This window comes from Leucoraja erinacea, chromosome 14 (assembly GCF_028641065.1).
Source record: "Leucoraja erinacea ecotype New England chromosome 14, Leri_hhj_1, whole genome shotgun sequence".
NCBI lineage: Eukaryota > Metazoa > Chordata > Chondrichthyes > Rajiformes > Rajidae > Leucoraja > Leucoraja erinaceus.
Window position 1 is genome coordinate 5,100,234 of NC_073390.1, and position 22,267 is coordinate 5,122,500.

General features: G+C 38.3%; 1 protein-coding gene across 3 annotated transcripts in view; it reads right to left on the reverse strand.

The window, feature by feature from the left end:
* Nucleotides 1–1,301: 1,301 nt before the first annotated feature.
* fxr1 (FMR1 autosomal homolog 1) overlaps nucleotides 1,302–22,267 on the reverse strand; it is a 58,353-nt gene continuing 37,387 nt past the window's right edge. For 2 of the 3 annotated variants that reach the window (XM_055645396.1, XM_055645395.1), the window contains exons 13-17: nucleotides 16,584–16,793; nucleotides 12,218–12,427; nucleotides 11,691–11,786; nucleotides 3,658–3,755; nucleotides 1,302–2,335 (exon numbers count right to left, since the gene is read on the reverse strand). In XM_055645396.1, coding sequence (XP_055501371.1) covers nucleotides 2,174–2,335; nucleotides 3,658–3,755; nucleotides 11,691–11,786; nucleotides 12,218–12,427; nucleotides 16,584–16,793 — 776 coding nt within the window. In that variant the 3' untranslated portion in view covers nucleotides 1,302–2,173. The remainder of the gene's footprint in view (nucleotides 2,336–3,657; nucleotides 3,756–11,690; nucleotides 11,787–12,217; nucleotides 12,428–16,583; nucleotides 16,794–22,267) is intronic. The other variant, XM_055645397.1, reaches the window with a different exon arrangement.

Sequence of the window (22,267 nt, forward strand, 5' to 3'; positions counted from 1 at the left end):
ATAGATGATTTTGTTGCATGAGAGTTTCAGCCTCGAATAAATCCCTAAATCAGACCTATTCATTATTCCAAGTATGAAAACAGAAATACCTGGTGAACACTTTGTTAACCTATTAACACATTAACTAGAGAGAGGCTGTTAATGATACCCAACAAAGACCAATTCAATCAGAGTGATTCTCAAATTAAAAGTTCAAAAGATTACATAACCTATAATTTTCATTTGATCAGTGACGTAGATAAGTGATGCAAATCCATTCTGACATGACCAATTCAGAATTATATTACACCATGGATACCTGGTAATAAAGGACAATCACTTTTTGTCATTCTTTGAATGTGGTGAACAAAAAACTATCCTACAACCAGATGACAACGCCCTCACATTTTTACAAGCCAAACTATTCATATCAAACATCTTGTGCCTTAACCAAAATGTTCAATTAGCGGATAGTTGTTTGAAGTTTTAAAATTTCTCATAATCACAATCGAAATTGGATAGATTTGTTAGAGATCTGCGAGTGCAATTATATATATCCAATAGACGTAGCACTTTAACACGATATAAACAAATGTCAACTTGCTGTTTAGTAAATTGGTGAGTTATAGACTAATGTCAATGAGAAATGGCATAAAGTCACACAAGAATCAAAGTAGTAAGTGTAATCAGTGAAAAGTTTCTTCGATCAAAACACAAAATGAATCGTTTATAGGTTGGTTAAGAGTACATTACAGCTTATAATAGCCTACCCACGTGGAATAATAGATGTTGAACTAGAGAAATATCTAGCAAAACCCAGTATTATAGTATACAAATTTTATTTTGATAGCTAGAAAAGTGTGAGTGTGTCACACGTAATCAATGGGAAGATGCAAGAAAGATTATTTCTCGAACAAGCAGATAAAATGCGAATTTATGCAATCTAATTTGTCCCATTAGGATCAACATATGCATCAACTGCTAAATATTTCTTGACTTTTTGTGGATTATCATAAAATTGAGGTTAGAATAATGTTATCCTAAAAAGATTTTCAGTAGCAAGATTGGTGTCCCTATTTTAGTTATATTACATTCTCATGTTACTCTCTGTTTAATTCAGAGTACCAAGCTCAATATTGTGTGGCTCAATGTGCTTATGTTGGGAAGAGTCTGAAATTGTCTGGAGAGAAAGCATACCAATTGTTTCTAAAAGTTATGTTGAAGATAAATCACTTAGTATTATAATGTAGAATACATGTAGAATATTTATACAATACAGCAAAACAAAAACATTAAGCCTAGAGAAAACATTTGTTTGCATATTTGTCAGAAGATGGAAGATCAAACTTTATTCATCAACTATCTGCATACAAAACATATTGCACATCAACCAACCGAACAAAAAAACTCTAAGGATTCTAACTAATGTTGTTTACATGGAAAATTGTTTCTCTGGAACTTAATCTTACAGTAGTTGGATTATTTTGGCAATGACATCTACAACCAGTTTAGTGTAATATTTAAAGCATTGCTTGATTTTTAAATACTGTACAGTTAATAAATAAACCAAACAAGCCCCTTGTAAAATAGTCACTGCCAACAACATCCCATTGTCCCTGCAGATATATAGATGCAAACGAGTATTCTCCAGTGGTCTGCAATTTTCTCTACATACAGCATTAAAAAACCTAGAGATTTAGTAAAATTGACTAGTTCCCAGACTAGTATCACCTAGCATCCCTAATGTTAAATTTACAATTCAGTGCAAAATTTTGAAATTGCATTTTTCTATCTTATTCAATGAAAAAGTGGTTGCATATTGGAGAACTTGACAAAAAGCAGCCAATGCTTTACTCCATAACATATTACAGTAAATGTCAGTGATCTCCATCTCCAGAATGATCTGAAATTTCTTTACACATTTTAAAACATATTCCTACAACCAGCTAGCTCTTAATTTTGCATCTACTGTCTGAAGGCACAACATCTGATAATGTATTGAGAACTTAACTAGGTGAAAAACAAATGCATACAAGTGTTTTATTCAAGAAACCTCCCCATCTCCATTCCAGTACGGAGGAACTAGAAAAAAGTGCGCCGTAAAGTCTGGCAGTCCTTCCTCTATCTTTGGCAAGCTTTTACAAGCACTAATAGAAAATGTAACTTAATAGAAATGGATAATGATGGAAAAATTTTAAGAAACACCATTCATCACAACTTCAGTTCCATTTCCTTGGTGATCTCTTTGTTGGCTTTCATTAGAATCCTCATGTGCAGAGGCTTCCTCAGAAATATTGTTTGTTCCATTCACGGTCTTGACAGCTGGACAGACTTCATCAATCACATCATCTTGTACCTGTAGAGGAGGCATATTAAAATTGCTACAGAAAATGCATATTTTACACACAAATCTGAAAATTCCACAAAGATTACAGATTATGTCCTCTATAGCACCAACACGAGCTGCTGAACTGGTCAGTGCTGGTTTCAGCCAATCACTGAAGTTCTTAGGTATATTTCATTAACACCATTTGTAAAAAATGTAAATAAGGACAGCACATATAAATAAGAGGGACAAAAGTAAGATTTGATTGACCTGAGATGATAACTTATGCCCCTGTCCCACTTAGGAAACCTGAACGGAAACCTCAGGAGGCTTTGCGACCCACCCAAGGTTTCCGTGCGGTTCCCGGAGGTTTTTGTCAGTCTCCTTACCTGCTTCCACTACCGGCAACCTCCGGCAACCACCTGCAACCTCCGGGAACCGCACGGAAACATTGGGCGGGGCGCAAAGTCACCAGAGGTTTCCGTTCAGGTTTCGTAAGTGGGACAGGGGCTTTAGGGAAGGAGACAATGCTACTGCTGCAACTGTAGGAATGGCAGCTATGAAATTGGATCACAAGAAAAGGCATGAAGATTGCATATCAAACTGTCGGGAGGCCAGAGTGCACAGCAACAAGTTAGAATATGCAACTTGTATGGTTCCTATAAAGCTTTAAAGACAAGGGGCTAAAGACAAGTGATTCAAACAAGTGTTGTATGAGACTAAACATGGAGGTGGAAAGTGAGTGAAGTGTTTAAGAGGTCAGAGAAGTGGCACGAGGCAGCAATTGGATGCCATATGGACCAATGGAGAGTTATTGAGAGCCAGGTAATGGAACTTTTAAAGCAGAAGTTACAATGTACCAATAGAATTTATCGGTACATTGGCCATAAATCCCAGCACATGAAAATTAGTTAACCCAAAATGTACATGAAACATGTACAATGGGAGAAAAGCTGGTAAAACACACAAAATTAATGGGCAGAATAACACTTCTCTAAATGGGAATGAGTGAAGGAGGAAAGTGGTCAAATAACCTTCATTCATCATCTTGTGATTTTCTGATTTGGAATAAGAGGTAATCTTCAGAGGAAAGTTAAACAGCCTTGCTTGGACAGATGAAACTTTACAGTTCCTGTAACCAAGGAATACCCCATTTTGGAATGTTTGATACTAAGATGTGACAACATCCAAAGCGATTGAAAGGGGAGAAGTTTCATTCATGGCGGACTATCAACAGGCAAACTGTCAACATCACATTTTCTCTCATTAGATTTTCAGTGCATGAAGATAGAATAATCACATGCATGTGAGAACCAATCAGACCATCCCAATTTCATTGCTCAAGTTCTTACCAAGATAATTGCTTTTTTGCTGGCTGCAAGGTTCTCTTTCGGCTGGGTTCTTTGTCGACTCTGAGATTCTGCCCGAGATATATAATCAGCTACAGTTACTGCCATGAAAAACAAACAAAAAAAGATTTTTACAATTCATTCGGTATGCCCCTAAAATGGTTTTGCATGAATTAACTTTTATTTTCTGCCAATCATTTTAATCAAACAATATTCTAGAATGTTATGTAATACTGATAGTTGTGGATATATGTATAGTTAAATCAAGCATTTAGACAAATGTAGCTCTTTTGTTTCGATCCAGTACCACCATTTATCCAACCTATAAATCTGAGTTCAAGCAACTGCCTAATAAGTGAACAATTATCAACATTAATCAAGCTATTTTCCAGACTTAAGTCACCCAAGTTTAATGAGAGTTTGAGTGACAAATTGAAAATCACTTAATAGACACAGTAGATCTTTTGTACGCAAAACAATAATAGAAGATTAAAACTACTTCGACAGTTTCGATTTAATTTATCCTGAGAACCTGATCTTGCCCTACAGCATTTAAATCAGTTAACAATACTTCCTATAGGTGGTCAATCATGGTCATGTCTGCCCGGAAAGAATCACTAAATCAACAGCAACTTGGGTAGGATTACTATAGTAAAGAAGCTGGCTGTTTTTATCTACCATCTTCCCATGATAATCCAACTTTCCATTTTAATCCCTATTCCATATTCCCTACTCTGTATTCCACCCCCTCACTCACCCACATACACCCTCATATGTGATGGTGAATTCTTTGCCATAATAAAAATGTTTGGAATTTCTATTTTTAATTCTCCCTCTTCAATGATGCCCCCAATATTGGCCGATTTTTGGTAGCTTTTTCAGGGACTTAGGACAATAACAGACAAATCTTTTCATTAACAAAGTTAATGTCAAGGTTGGAAAAAGGCTAACGGGAAATTTTTACTTAAAATTACATTGCCCAATCATGAAATGTATTGATAATTTACACGCATTTAGTAGAATATTTCTGGAGACATAAGTAAATATTTTCAGATGTGCAAACAACTAAACATTTTTTTCATTAGCTTTGTATTTCAGGCGTTTCCCTCTCCACCAATGTCTTTGAGTCGGGGCACTAATTAATAACACTAGTTAATTCATTTGGTGAACTATTTAGCACCAAAAGACCATAAGCATTACAACCATAAGAAATAACAATTAGCTGATTGTGCCACTTGGTATTAAATGTATAGAGTATTCATGCTATTTATGATTTTGAACTATGTACAATTTGCATCACAGAAGGAGCTGAATCTACTACTTAGCAACATAATTTTTACCATGCAGATAAAGTTTAAAGTTGACCTACTTGGAAAATACCAATTCTATCAATCTCTTAATGATTCAGTTGCTGCTTATAAATTATTTAAATCTGTAAAACTAATCTAAGTAAATGTAATCAAAATAATTTTGAAAATAAAACACCAACATTTCAAATTTCTTTCTGAAACACAACCATGAATCACTACAAACATGTGCATTTGCAGGATTTCTTGAAAGTGTTAAACACGGAGCAAAATGTGAATAATCCAAGAAATATTCACAATTTAGTAACTCTAAGAGGGCCCTCAAAATAGTCACAGAGCACAAAACTAGGCTGATCAGCTCAACAAGTCCAAGCCAACCAAGCTGCCAACCTGAGCTATGATGGTATTTGCTGCGTTTTCCCTAAATCCCTCTAAATCTTTCATATTCATGTACTTGGCTGAATGACTTTTATACATTACTAGACCAAGTGTAGGCCCATTGCGTCTATTCCTCCAATGCACCCATTCCCTACCCGTAGCTCCCCCCCCCCCCCCCCCCCCCCGCCGTTGTGACGTCATCAGTTGAAGCTGGTCGGGTTCAAATGCAAGGTATTTTGATTTTGATTTTAAACTTTAATCAATAAGTCGAGAAATAAAGCATAAAATGTTGAGTGAAAGTTATCTTTGCCTAGAGGGGGGAAATGTGAATCAAAATGTGTAAAATTCTTGTGAAAGTTGGCATTTTTAAAGCTTTAATCGCAAATAACATGTCAAATATAGGATGAAATCTTCATTGAGGCCGAGCCTTTGTGATGTCATCAGTTGAAGCTGGTGGTTTTAATTTCAAAGTCTTTTGACTTTTTTTTTTACTTTTAATCAGTAATGAGTTGAGAATAAGTCGAGAAATCAGGCATAAAATGTTCAGATAAGGTGTTCCCGGCCTCAACGGGAAAAATGCCAATCGGAATGTGTAAAAATGTAATTTTTACCGCGTAGTGTTTTTGATATATATATTTATATACACACGTACAAGATCAGACTTTTAATAAGTATATGATAATTGTTCCTGTTTTACCATTTCCTCAAACAGCCTGTTACATGTCTGCACCAATTCTGGGAAATATCTAATCGACTCTGGCAGAAATCCAATCCCCACCAACTTTCATATATTCAAGTGCAAGAAACAACTGATGTAAACTATAAAGCCAGGATGTCAGTAACAAATCATACACATGTTCTGGGCAAATTGCACTTTGAATATCTAATCCCATCCCACAAGAGACACATTCAATTGCTGGAGTCAGTACAGTGAAAAGTCACAAAGCTATTTCTGACTATTAAAGATGAGAAAAGAATGGACTCAAGTTTTCAGCCTGAATAGCTGGTAAATAAGAGGTGATCTTAGAGGTATGCAGTTAGTTAAGGAAAAGGTAAATCCTAAATATTTATATTGCAAGACAAAGAAACAAATGCTTTACCATGGAAGGCTTCAGCACCCGTATATGGATGTGACTTCCAGATGGTACACATTCAAAACAATTGCTGGATGGTAGGAGGGGCGTGTGAAGAGTACAATTTAAGAGTAGGTGAATTAAGAAAAGTTGCACAGTATTCCTCGACCCAAATTATTTGTTCATATTGCAACTTGTCAAGGATGGATTTGGATAACTGCCAAATTGCAACATGACTTGTAGGCCCATGTGACATTAGTTCCCATTCCCCAAAACCTATAAAGGGGTGGAAGATTGCAACCTTCACGTGGTCCGCCCTGTTTCGACTAATGCAATCAACTCGACGTGCACAAACGGAAGATCAAATAGAACAAGTTGTCCAAAAACTTTAGGATGTGCACGCCAAACGAAAGAAGAAGAAAACATAAAGCAACTCTATTTTTGAGATAGAATAACTACATCCATGACGCTGAACATTGACGAGATACTGAACCGTGTTATGGAATTCCTTACCCTGTAACAAAGCTACATATTCAACAAATAATGTACCAACACGACAAAACTGGTTACAAGGATGCACAACAGTGAAATATCTGACAATAATAAACGTTACTTAATTTGAGATATTCATCAATCTCTACCTTTTGCATTAAATTATAAAAACAGAAGCACCAAGCACACAAAACTGAGAATGCACATTAGTGCAACGTAGCTTCCAGCTGAATTATGTATGCTTGATGTGCACTTGCGCAAATGTATACAAATGCACTTTGCCTGTGGTTTAGTTGAGAGACGTGTCCTTTAATTTATTCAATACAATTAATCTTGACCACTATGGCACATATGGCACCCTTCTAGTAATTCATATAGCTCTTTTGGATGCTATTCAATAGCAGTTTAGATTATAGCCAAAGTGTGGAAATAATTCCTCATCCAGTCAGATAATGTAGGTATTTTCTTGCAAACAATTTCAAGCCTTTTACAATTGCTATCAAAACTATTTTTTATCCCTTAAGCCCTTATTCCTACCAACTCTTACCAGTAAGACTGATAACAATCATCTGAGAGAAAACAGTCATCTGAGTGAATAAAGGCATCAGAAAGATCTATTTATTCTTAATAAATAAACAATTAAAACTTGCATGTGTAAATACAACAAGGAAAAGATGACTCCCTCCACTTCTTCTACTTTTCATTTACAATTTGTACCTCAACTGTCTATTCACCTTTTAACAATATTGCTCGGTACCTTAAAACCTAATTCATCCATTATGCAGTCTTTGAATATTTAACTATTACATTTGAGATTTCCTCTAATTCGCTAGGATTTCCTCAAACTCTAAGTGGCCTGTTTCTATATTCCACGATAAAAGGTGCATTTTCCAATCTTGCTCCAATTTTAAATATCTTAGATCACCCTCGGCCATCAATGTGCAAGTAAACAGAAGCATGGTTTCATCATTCAAACCCCAATATTGTTGACAAAATCAATACCGTACATCCACCAAGGATCAATGCATCTTTTGTGAAGTGCAGTGCATAAAAAATATTGTACTCTAGCTTTTAATTAATTATAACTTCTGCACCTGTACTTGGCAGCGCATAAACCTGGGGGTATCTGCCATCAATTTACCAGAGGGCTTGCAACTAATCAAATGGAGAGTCGGTATATTCTGAGTAAAAAGGATAGAAGAAACCACATTTCACCACGTCCTTCTGCCTTAAGCCAGCCATATCTGCAGCATCTAATACAGCCCAATTAATTTGATAGGGTTACCAGCATGGCTTAATCCATTGAATCTTGGCTGTGTTCTGACCTTAGCTTGTAGAATTCTCTTCCGCAACCTCTCGCAGCCCCAGGGTTTTATAAAGCAAACAATTAAAGGTATGTACCTTATTTTTACATTAAATGGGGCATATATATAACCCTATATATCAAGTTATCTATAGCGAGTAGTTCATTTTGGGCTTTTTATATCCCGCAGTATTTTCCTCGGCATTTGAGGGCACTAATCCAGTGCGATGTCAACGTTCTAAACCAGCGCGTTCACATGAACCCACTAGAAAGCCGATTTAAATGGGCATTTATTTACAACAATTGAACACTAAATTCCTTCCATTTGGCCTATAAATTAATGTAAATTAGATTTAAAAATCATGTTATATTGTGAATTATTTGTGAATAATCTTTGGACACTTAGGCTATTTAAAAATGTTAATCTTTCCTTAAGAAATGGGCTTTTGACTATCCAAGATCACAGCTTTTTTGTAATGTCCATTGAAAATCAATAGGGAACAAGATGCTAATTTCCGAGTATGAAAATGGCCATAACTTTTTTAATACTTGAGATATGAAAGTGAATTTGGTGTCAAATTAAACATTGTTATGCTTTATCTGATGGGATAAATTGCAGACTTGATTTTGTAAATCTCAAAATTTTGTAACATTGCTACAGAGAAAGGAATGCAGACGAATGGGTGCTAATTCGATAAGGGACACAGGGAAGAGAAGTGGGAAAAAAGGAGGGGAAGAAAGGAGAGAAAGTAGGGTGATTGTAGGCGAGTTAACTAAAATCGGAGAATTCAATGTTCAAACATTAAGTTGTAAGCTATCAAAGCAGAATATAAGGTGCTGTTCCTCTAGTTTACGTATGATCACATTCTGGCAATGGAGGTGGCCCAGGACAGAAAGGCCAGTATGGGAATGAGAAGGGGAATTAAAATTGTTAGCAACCGGGAGATCCAGTGGACCGAGCACTTGTTTGGCGAAAGTCACCTAATCTACCCTGGTCTCGCTGATGTAAAGGAGCCCAAATTGGGAACACCAAATGTTGATGAGGTTAGAGTAGTTGCATGTGAACCTCCATCTCACCCAGGACAGCAAGGGGTCCCTGGATGGATGCGAGAGAGGAACTGTAGGGACAGGTGTTGCATCTGCTGTGGTTGCATTAGAAATTAATTGCGGAGGAAATTATCTCGGCAGAAGGTGGAAAGGGATGGGGATGGGAAGATGTGACTGGTGATGGGATCAAGTTAAAGGCGGCGTATATATTGGATAATGATGTGTAGGATGTTGAGGTGAAAGGCGAGGATTAGGGGAACTCTATCCTTGTTCCACCTGGGAGCAGGGAGAGCGAGAGTAGAACGGGATACAGGAAAGTGGATCCATCTATGACTACAAATGTATAAAGGTCAGATTTGCTAGAGAAAGACGACATGTCAGATGTTCTAAAATGGAAAGCCTCACCTTGGGAGCATGTGGCAGAGACTGAGAAATTGAGTTGTGGATGGCTTCTTTGCAAGAAGCAAGGGGAGAGGAGGTATAGTACAGATAACTGCAGAAATTGGTGAGTTTGTAGACAACAATCAATAGTTTGTCCCCTGTGATGGAGACAGAGCAGTAAAGGGGAGAGGGGTGTCCGAGGTCCAAGTGAATTTGAATGCAGGGTGGAAGTTCATGGTAAATTTCTGCACAGGTGAAGGAGGCAGCCCCAATGTAGTCGTCAATGTAGCAAAGAAAGAGTTGAGAGTTGGTGCCAGTGTATATTTGAAACAAGAACTGGTCAATGGAACTAACCAAAAACGGCAGGCACAGCTGGGGCCCACGCATGACAAAATTTCAGTTTTAGAATAAAGAAACATCGTGAAAAATGACCAAACTACATTTAGTACTTCAAAGAACAGTAATATTACAATTATGTTATCTTATAAATTATTGCATAATAAACAGAGAGGAGGTTAATGAGAACAGCACATCTCAGGAAAACATGTTAGTAATTAGGACACCCAAATGGCAGCTTAAAATCAGAGGTCAACATGATTCATAATTGAAAGGGGAAAGTTATTGTGCCATTTAGTATAAACTAAGTAGGGTTCACAAATGAGTGTTCACAAACACAAATCTAGAAAAAAAAAGCATGCAAAGTGCATTAAAAAGGATTTTATACTAAAATAACTTAAACTATGTTTCTATGTAACTAATTTATACTCAGCTGGGCACCAAGAATTAGGACCGACTGTCAGACTGAAGTGGTTCCAGACGTATTGTTCAGAATATCAGAGGCGAGGGACAAATCTTGCACATAGATACTAGAAAATCCTACATTATTCTTTGAACAGAGAAGATCAAAGAAAATTCAAACATTGCTTAAAAGATTTTATAAAAGGGAAACAGAAAAGGTGTTTCAATCAGAAGGCAGTCTACTAAAGTGGAAAGGATTACAGTGCATGGGTCAAGAGAAGATTAGTGCTACCATTTAGATAGCTGGCACAGACATAATGCACCTACCAGCATCATTTCCATTTCATAGATACTGTATATGATGACGAATCAAGAATTAGACCACAAAATTTACTTGTCAGCGTTCAAAGGTGGTGCAATGGTTAAATTACATGATTAATATTCCAACGATAAGGCACTAACAATTGGGAGACCAAGTTGAAATCCCAACAGGGAATTCAAATTTAGTTAATAAAGTGGAACCTGGAAAGAATAGTTAATACCAAAACTAACGTAAAAATATAGTTCACCAGTGGCCTGAGAGGAAGGAAATCTGCCATCCATACCCAGCCAATCTGGCCAATATATAACTCCAGACTCCTAAATAGTCTAACAAGCTGCTCAGCAGCAGGTACCTCTTTAATGTGCATTTATCACCTCTAGGACAATTAGTGGGGGACAGTGTCCAAATCCCAAAAAATCATATTTGAAAAAAAAAATGGAATCGTCAATGCAAAAAAGGATGGCATGATGAAACGGAAAGCTAATCTGCATGCTGGATGGCTATTTTAATTTTTCTCTTTCAAACTAAGCACTGGAGTTAATTGTAATACCTTAAACAGATGGGATATTTTAATCTGGGATATTTTAAATGTTCACTTTAAATGGGATGAACTAAATTCAGACCTGGGATTTTCTTGGTCTACACTATTCAGACCCAGAAACCCAAGATCTGATCCATCACCTGGAATCTTAGACTTTTCATAATGTGGGCAACTTCCTTGAAAAAAACACCAGTTAAAGCCAAAATCCTAGATATCCTTCATAAATATACACTATTGCACCAAGATACTAAGTTTTTAAATTGCCATTTCTTCAGCACAGTAACTTTAAAAAATCAAATCTGTTAAGACTTTCAAAGCAACTTTATAATTTACAAGCAGCAGGCCCATGAAGACATGCTGTTTAAATTTAATTAATTAGATAATGTGCAACAGTGACACAAATTTAAAAAAGTTAATACTCTAAACACCCTAGCATGCTTGTTATGGGCGTTACCTGGCTGGTTGTCTCTGCTCAGAGAGCTTTCAATATCACCACGTAAACGACGCCTGCGGCTGCGATTACGCCGCTGTGGTTTCCTCTCATTATCATCTGTAAATGTAAATGGTGAGGGAGGCTTTCTCTTTAATGATTTATTTACTATAGCAGTCCTATGCATGGAGTTAATTCAAGTTACAGGCCGTCCCCAGTTAACGAATCGGTTCTGTTTTAACAGACATCCAAAAGTCGTTTTTGTCCACAAGTCAGAAAATACAGAAAAGTCACTTGATATTGGGAACCATACATGTAATAAATGGCATCAATCTCACACAAGATTGACTAGAACAATTACAACAAATGGAGAGAGAAACTAGTTCTGCCATTTATAGGAATGTCCATTATGTATGTAGACTTTTGAATTCAAAATATTATGGGAGATCACACATAAGTAGGGATGCCCATGTCAGGTGTACGTAACCTAGGCCAGCCCGTAAATATGAACTGGGCAAATAATCTTCCAAGTAAGTTGGGCATTTACATACCTACACCATTTTCATTAACTGAAGCACTGTCTGATTCTGTCATTCCATCAATCATAGTAGCATCATCATCAGTTCTTCGTCTGCGTGATCTCCTGCGACGGGTTGAGCTGCTGTGAGATTCACTACCATCAGTGTCTGCTGTTTGGTCTGTTTCCGTGTTATCAGCAATATCTAGCAAACTGTAAGGATTGCTATCTGGATCCTTAAACACTGAGTGAAAAATAAATATTATTAAGTCTATTTTCAAATATCTAAATGTACATAATATTTCTATTTCTTTACAATTTAATTGTGTACACGTTCAAGCAAGCTATTGGGAACATGTATATTACATGTTAAAAACTAGTTTTTTTGTTTTTTTTAAATTTTATTAGAAGTTAATACAGTACAAAACAGTACAGTGGAACCTAATTTTAGGTGCCAACTATGTCATACCATAATCCATTCTATGTACAACCTCTAGTTTTATGTTTTGAAAAGGAAGTAAGCAAGACAAGAAAAAGAAAACAATAGAAAGGGGAAAGAGGAAAAATAGATGGTAGAGAATAGAATAACGTGAAGTGTGTTTATAAAAAAAAAAGAAAAAGTGGAAAGTAGAAATAGGAGAGAAGGCCCCTTAAAAGAGAAATTTTCAAATCTTTATTCGGAGACGTAGATCTATCCACGGCATGAACTGAAATCAGCAATCTTTACGGTACCGCTGCAACACACGATTCCAAAAAGTCGATGAAAGGAGACCAACTCCTTAAGAATTGGTCATATTTATCTATTAGTCGGAGTCTAATTTCTTCAAGACGTGCTATGTCCATCATATTCCTAATCCACATTTTAACAGTTGGTATGGTTGTATTTTTCCAAAATTTAAGTATCAATTTCTTTCCAATTATTAACCCATAATTTAAATTAAAAGTTTTGGTCTTTATTTAAATTGTTATCTACTATTATTCCAAATATAATCCATTCCGTTTTAGGTTCTATTCTGGACTTGAAAAGCTTTGTAAATATATCAAATATATCGCTCCAAAATTTATTCAACTTTGTACATCCTACAAATGAATGTGTTATATTAGCGTTTTGAAACAAACATTTATCGCATCTGGGAGAGACGTTTGGATAAAATTTATTCAACCTCGTTTTTGAATAATATAGTTTATGTAATAATTTGAATTGAATTAAATTATGTCTTGCATTAATAGAACAATTATGTGTGTTCATCGGATACTTTTCCCATCTATCCTTCGAGATCTTTATCATTAGCTCATGCTCCCAATCTTCTCTTAGTGCTTCTGTTGAAGGTAATTCTCTATTTAATATATTACTATAAAAGTATGATATTAGTTTTTGTGAATCAGCCTTAATATTCATTGCTTCTTCTAAAGGGCCTAAAAATATAGTTTGAAATCTATGTGTATATTTCTTCATAAATTCACATATCTGTATATATATTTAAAATATTGATTATTCTTCAATTTAAATTTTAATTTTAAATGTTGAAATGATAACAGTTTGCCCAATTCATACATATCCCCTACTTTCCTAATCCCCAGTCTATCCCATTGTTGATATGTTTTGTCGATGAGAGATGGTTTGAATGCGGGGTTGTTCAATAGTGGGGTTAGTACTGATAGATTATTTAATTTCAAGGATACTTTTATTTGTTTCCAATTCTTATTGTATTGTGAATAATTGGGTTCTTCTTATATATTATACTATTCAATTTTATCGGTGAGAGCAAGATCGTTCCTATATCGTGCGGATAACGCTCCTCTTTCTCCATTCTTATCCACTCCAACTGCTGAGTGGAACTATCCAACCAGTACATTATGTTCTTAATATGCACTGCCCAGTAGTAATAAATAAAGTTAGGTAATGATAAACCCCCAACTTCTTTAGGTTTACACAAATGCTTTTGTTGAATTCTGTGTGCGCTGTAATCGCATATAAAATGAGTGATAGTAGAATCTAGTTTTTTGAAAAAGTATTTTGGAATATATATTGGGATCGCTTGAAACAAATATATTAATTGTGGTAAGAAAGTCATTTTTATAGCGTTAATTCTACCTATCAATGAGAGCGGGAGCGTTTTCCAAAATTTAATCATATCATTCAGTTTATTTAATAGTGACATAAAATTGGCACTAAATAATGATTTGTGTCTTCTCGTAATTTGAATACCCAGATACTTGAATTTTTCTGTTGCAATTTTGAAGGGGAATTTTAGTAAGTGTCTCGAATCCTGTGGGTTTTAAAGACATAATTTAGCTTTTATTCCAATTTATTCTATATCGTGAAATAAAAAAAAACTAAAAAAAACTAGAGCTGGATCATTATCAATAAAATGACTCAAATATTTGGTTCACTACACTTGTTTTGGGAGAGTAAAAGCAACTAGGCACAGTGAAACCTGTGCAAATGACACACCCAAGAGACCAACCGTTCCAAATAACATCTTATAATGTACACCATCAAACCATAATCCTGTAATCCACTGACAATTTATACTTCAATGAAAGAGAGCATCATGTGAAAGAAGCGTATTATTGAGATCTCTTTACCCAGCACCAGAGAATGTTTGAACCCTCTCACTTTCTTCAAGTTACTCACATGACCCCCAGCTATACCTGCCATTTGTTGATTACATCAAACAGTGCTTGTTCCAGGTACACACCGACACCATCCAGTATTCATTCTCCGCTACATCGGCGACTGCATCGAGGCTGCCCCTGCACCCGTGCAAGAACTCATTGATTTAATAAACTTCAGCACTAATTTCCACCCTGTTCTCAAATTTACCTGGACTGTCTCTAACACCTCACTCCCCTTTCTTGATCTCTCAGTCTCCATCACAAGGGACAGACTATCGAATGACGTCTATTACAAATCTACCAACTCTCAGTTATCTGGACTAACGTTGTCCTACCAGTCTTGCAAAGACGACATTCCATACTCTCAACACCTCTGCTCCCAAAATGAGACTTTCTATTCTAGGACACCCAAGATGTCCTCTTCCTTTAGTAAACGATTTCCCCATGCGGTCTTTGATAGATCCCCCACCGCTATCCTCTGTGTCTTGCTTGCAGTTCAAGAACTCTTTGTTTATAACCTTTCAGCACTAATTTCCACCCTGTTCTCAAATTTGATCTGGACTGTTCTAACACCTCACTCCCCTTTCCCCCCCCCTCCCAGTCCCCCCCACAGGGACAGACTGCGAGTTACGTCTAGCACTGTGTACCAACTCTCTTTGTCGGGACTCACGTTGTCCTACCAGTCTTGCAAAGACGACATTCCATACTCTCAACACCTACTGCTCCCAAAATGAGACTTTCTATTCTAGGACACCCAAGATGTCCTCTTCCTTTAGTAAACGATTTCCCCATGCAGTCTTTGATAGATCCCCCACCCATGTATCCTCTGTGTCTTGCAGTTCTGATCTTGCCCCCCCCCCCCCCCTTCCCACCCCCCAGTGAGAACAAGGATGGTGGTGGTGAGGGGAGCTCCCGTGGACTTCACCCTATCACCTCACCAGCTACACCCAACACATCATTCTCCGACATTTTCGTCACCGCCAACGTAATCTCATCACCAGTCATCTCCCATCCCCAGCCCCCACAGAAACAGCTCCCTCCACAACTCTTTGGTGCACTCACCCTTCCCACCAAAACCACCCCTTCTACAGGTAGACCCAGTTCCTCTGCAACTGCAAGAGATGTAATACCTGTCCTTATACCCTCTAGAATACCCCCGGGGACCCTAGCAGTCCTTCCAGGTTAGATAAAGGTTGACGTGCACCTCCTCTAACCTCAACTTTTGCATCCAGTGTTCCTGCACATCAACGAGACCAAGCGTAGACTCAATAACCGTTTCGCCAAACACTTGCACTCAGTCTGCTAAGGCCTAATGGATCTCCTGGTTGCTAACCATTTTAACTCCCCTTCTCAAACTTACCTTGCTGTACAAGGCCTCCTCCACTGCCAGAGCTAGGCCACACGCAAGCTAGAGGAACTGCACCTCGTATTCCACTTGGGTAGTTTACAATACAACGGTATTTACATTGAATTCTCCAATTTTAGGTAATCTCCAAGAACCCTCCACCTCACCATCCCCTTTCTCCCCCACATCCCACCTTTCTTTCCCCCCTCCCCTGTGCCCCACCTAGACTCACTCCCATTTCCCCCCTACCTCTCCGTCCACATTTCTTCCTTTGGCTTCACAAATTCCCAACTATTCAACCATTTTGTCTCACACCTTTGTTTTGATCTTTGGGCTTTGTTCCAACCTAAAACAGGTCATGGTTGTAATAAAATTAGGGAATATAAAGCATCATGTTCTGACTCTGCCACTCTGAAGGCCTATTTAAAAATCTTACCTGAACTAATTGACGAGCTGCCACCACGTGCTCCCCCATGCCCTCTGCTGGATTGCCCTCCACTCCGACCTCTCCCAGTTCCAGGCCGCCTTCGACTGTCACGATGTGGTCTCGACTCCCGATCATCTTCAGCAGCCTGTGACCAGTCACTTAGTTCATCTCTTCGTTCAGATTCAGTCTCTGAAGCATTTGACAATTCAGAGTTTGTACCTGAGCAACAAATAAATACACATTGTTGATGTAATGAAGCCATAGTCCACATACAATTAACCTCAGATATCCAATAAAACAAAAATAATCAATTGTTTCTTTTTGAATTATTGAGTCTGAAATATATTCTCATTGTCACAAAGTATTCTCATTGTCACAACCATGAGTACAAGCAGTAGGATCTTAAAGAACTCTAGGTTACCACTCAATCTTCTCTATTCTGGCAGAGAAGTGTCAGTTTGTGAAGATTTTATTTAAAATAGCCAATCACTCCAATGAATTTCCACATCTTTCCAATGCATTTTTATGTTTCAGGTAAGAACGCATCAATGTGTTGTGCAAATTTAATATTACCTCCACGATTTTGTATTCGGAGCTAAATACAAAGCCTCAGTCCTCATTTTCCTTATGACATTTTCTGCTTGCATTGCTGTTTTTAATGGCCTGAGTCAATACAATTAGCTGCCTTTGCTCCTTCACTCAATTAATAGTTTTACCATTTAATATTTATTTCACTTTATTTTTGATCTTGTATCTGAACTGAACTGCATCAGCTACGCCTTGTATTTCACAATTCACTTCACCTTCCCACCACCCTAATCACTAAACATCAAACTGATGTGCTCCCAGATTCCTGCTCCCAATTTTTGTTTGGACACATCATCTCTGGAACAACAGATGGATGGCCCAATAGAGTTCCCATTCCCGTAAACTTTGCTTTCAATGATCATATTCTAGTCACCAAACCGATATTATTTCCATTGCATCCAAAGGTTCCTTTACTGAAAGAATCAAAATGTCAAGATACCCAGCTGTAGCCCATAAATCAATTGTCTTAACCTCCTAATGAATTCTGTGCAACGTCACACAATATGAAATGATAGATTGAAGATGTGACTCCTATTAGAATATTGGAGTTTCATGAAATCAAGAAACTGGTAGGTGATGCAACATCTTTCTTGGCAGTGACAATTTAAAACTTGAACTCATTACATCTACGATGGAGACAAGACTTTTAGGATCAGTCAACTTTGTAAATAAAAGATTGAGGGGCGAGGTAAACATTTTTTCCCACTGAAAAACATTTAAGGAAGAAAATTGTAACGTGTAGAAACAATGAGATATGCGTAAATGACTACATCACAAGGTAAAATATGTAACAATGGAATAATACGAGAGTAAAAAGACCAAACAAACTTCCATCACAGATGAGCGAGTAGGTTAGGAGGAGCAAAGGAGATTAAGCAAATAGGCAGGTAAAAGAGAAAAATGGTGATTTTAAGAAATAGCAAGCTTCCATTGAACATAATCATGGAACAGACTATTTAACATGAAAGTACAAAACAAAGGAAATTTAAACTATGGGCAGATACACTGCACAAATGGACAGTCAAAAGTTAGTCTCATTTTAGCTCCACCTGCAGGAACTCATTGAAATTGATTCTGAAGCTTATAATGAGGATAACATACAATTGCACTTGATTATCCAAGCTAAAAGAGGGAAGCAGTTCCATGAAAAATGCAAGACATAAAGAAGCTAGTAACCACAAGGTGCACATTCAACCGGCCAAATCTCAAAACTCTACCCTCACTCCACAACCTTAATGAACAGGTTCACAGGTGCTGGCAAGAACTGCTGTAATGTCTGACATCCACACCTCAACTGCTTTACCAACAATCTCAATAACCTTCAGGAGCACAGCTTTAAAGGATAACATGTTGGAGTTTGAGGGCAAAAACTATTCAACCAACATTTTTCTGTTCTTTTATCTCCACTCTTGATAATTTCCTTCAAGTCATCCTTTCCCAAGGTAACAATACTAGTTTCCCATTCTTTCCTCTCCAGGACAGATACCCATTTTACTTCCCCACTCTGATCAGCATGTAACACCACCCTTGTTAAGACGAGGTTATTAAAATGACATGTTTTTTTGTTTTAACATTTTCACGGATCCATGGTTACAAAAATTCTGTGCATCTTGCAAGTGTCTACCTTGCTTTATGACCTTAACCGTTCCTTTTCAAAGTAATATGACGATCAGCTGATCCCTCTACTCCAATTACCTAGTTTTTAAAATATTTATCTTGTACACCAGTCACTGAAAGCTGACGTGCAGGTATAGCAGGCAGTGCAGAAAGCTAATGGAATGTTAGAAACATAGAAAATAGGTGCAGGAGTAGGCCATTCGGCCCTTCGAGCCTGCACCACCATTCAATATGATCATGGCTGATCATCCAACTCAGTTGGCCTTCATAACAAGAGGATTTTGATATAGGAGTAAAGAGGTTCTTCTGCAATTGTATAGGGCTCTGGTACGACCACATCTGGAGTATAGTGTGCAGTTTTGGTCTCCTAATTTGGAAGGAAGGACATCCTTGTGATTGAGTGCAGCATAGGTTCACGAGATTGATCCCTGGGACGGCAGGACTGTCATATGAGGAAAGATTGATAAGACTAGGCTTGTATTCACTGGAGTTTAGAAGGATGAGGGGGGGAGGGGGGGGTTCTTATAGAAACATATAAAATTATAAAAGGACTGGACAAGCTAGATGCAGGAAAAATGTTCCCAATGTTGGGCGAGTCCAGAGCCATGGGCCACCGTCTTAGAATAAAGGGGAGGCCATTCAAGTATGAGGTGAGAAAAAACGTTTTCACCCAGAGAGTTGTGAATTTGTGGAATTCCCTGCCACAGAGGGCAGTGGAGGCCAAATCACTGGATGGATTTAAGAGAGTTAGAGCTCTAGGGGCTAGTGGAATCAAGGGATATGGGGAGAAAGCAGGCACGGGTCATTGATTGGGGATGATCAACCATGATCACAATGAATGGCAGTGCTGGTTCGAAGGACCGAATGGCCTCCTCCTGCACCTAATTTATGTTTCTGTTTTCTATCAGAATCACCAAGATATAGTTTGCAACCCCACCCAAAAGTTGTCTCTCACTCCAATACTGCAGCAGTGTCTCAAGAATCATAATCCATTTCCCATAACTATCTTGAGCCATAAATTCAAACCAACAACAATTTGCATATGGCAACAGGTTATCGCTCTCTTTGAGATTACACACTCTAGTGTTGACCTATTAGTTCAAACTCTCTCATCAGAACAGTTTCCAGTTATTCACATGTGGACCAGAAATCGTCATCCTGCTGCTCCTCCTAAAAATAACATTATTTTGCCGTAAGGAGGCATCTAAGCAAGCAGACTTCATTGGCAATGTTAAACTTGCAGATTTAATGTTGTCTAAATTTCTATTAACTCGCCACACAAGCAATTAATTCATAAGAAGGGCAGGGCAAATTAGATTAAAGGCTTAAAATAGACATAGAAGCATTTAGCCCCTTGTATCTGTTCTGCCATTCATTAGGATCTTATACCCCAGTGGCATTTTCCCACACCAACTCCACATTCTTTCATATCTAAAGATCTATTCATCTTGGTCTTGAATACTAAGTGACCGGGTTACACAACATTCCCAAGGGGAAGAATGAGCAGCCAGAGGTGGTGCACATTGCTACCAATGACATGTTTGGGACAAAGACCCATCATTTATTTATTTGCCTCTGTACTCCACAATTTGAGATTTGTAATAGGAAAACAAAATGCGGTAAAAATGCACATTGTCAAGTTTTAATAAAGGGCATTTTTATACATTTTGGTTTCACCATGTAGAAATTACAACAGCATTTATACATAATCCCCCTCATTTTATGGCACCATAATGTTTGGGACACAGCAATGTCATGTAAATAAAAGTAGTCATGTTTAATATTTTGTTGCATATCCTTTGTATGCAATGACTGCTTGAATTCTACGATTCATGGACATCACCAGTTGCTTCTTCTCTGGTGGTGCCCTGCCAAGTCTGTATTGGTGCCATCTTTAGCTTATGCTTGTTTTGGGGGCTAGTCCCCCTCAGTTTTCTCGTCAGCGTATAAAAGGTTGGAGTAAGTCACCCGTTCCTTCTCTCCAGAGGTGCTGCCTGTCTCGCTGAGTTACTCCAGCATTTCGTGTATATCTTCTGTCCAAACTGATATATGCGTCTCTTTTTCTGTCCAGAGCTTCAATATCCGTCATCAGCCAAAGTTTCCTAAATTTGCCAAGCTTGACATTTAAGATAACAGGAAACTGCTGTTTCTGAACTCTTGTTATCACACTTTTAAAAGACTCCCGCTTTCCAGACATCCCTCTACCTGCAGTCAAACTCAGTTGTACTCTGCAAGTTCCCACCTATTGCCTCCAAAATTGGCCTTGTGTCAACTTAGGTCTTCAATTTGTGGACGGGTTGTATCTTTCTCCATAATTATTTTAAAAACCGGGAGGATTATGGTCACTAGTTCCAAAATGCTCCATTAACACTTCAGTCACTTGTCCTACCTTAATCTCTAAGAATTGCGTCCTCTCTTCGCATGGCTTCTATACATATTGAATACAGACATTTCAGGTCAAGATCCTTCTTGATACTGATTATAGGGGGGGGGGGGGGGGGGGGGGGGGGAGGGGAAAGGGGGGGGGGGGGCTGGGGAGGGAGAAGAAAGCTGGAAAAGGGAGAGGCAGAACAGAGCATGGCAGGTAATTGGGCGGCAGGAGCTCTCCTTTTTTCATAGACAGATGGTTGGAACAAAGGTCAACGCCTACTGGATCTCCCATTAACTTCCCTTCCACACTGACCTTTCGGTCCTGGGCCACCATTACTAGAGTGAGGCCACTAGCAAACTGGAGGAACATCTCTTGGGCAGCTTATCACCCAATGATATGACCATTTTCCAATTTTAGGTAACCTCTCATGAACCACCCCACTTTCCTTGTGCACAACACCCCCCCCCACCCCCCCCCCCTCTCTTTTTTTCACCCTTCCGTTCCCTGTGCCCCACCTGGACTCCCACCTATTCTTCCCTCCTCCCTTCAGCTGCACAATCTACAACTTTAAACCTGTGGCACACCTTCCTTCTTTAGTTATCTCTGGCATTTGTTCCAATCATCTATGATCAACCCCCACCTCGCCATGTTTCCCTATTGCCTGCCAGGTTATGTCTGCGCCTCCCCTTTTCCAGCTTTGTTCTCCCCCACCCGTACAATATGTCTGAAGAAGGGTCTTGATCCGAAACATTACCCATCCATGTTCTCCAGAGGTATTGCCTGACTCGCTGAGTTAGTTCAGCACCTTGTGTCCATTTTGAGTTCAACCAGCATCTGCAGGTTCTTGTTTCTGCGGTTTAAACCACAGTTTTTCCTCATTCCATGCCATACTACTAGTTGTCCTGTCTACTAAGCTTGTTCTCTGACAACAGTATATGCCCCCAACTTCTCATCCGTCTCATTTCTGCTCTGGGACCCACTCGCTCTGCCAATCTAGTTTACACCCTCTTGAGTAGCACAATGTTCCCAGAATCTGTTTCCTTAACATCGTACATCAGCTCCTCAGCCACATATTCATCTGGCCTACCCTTCCATTTCTGCCCTCAGTAGCATGTGG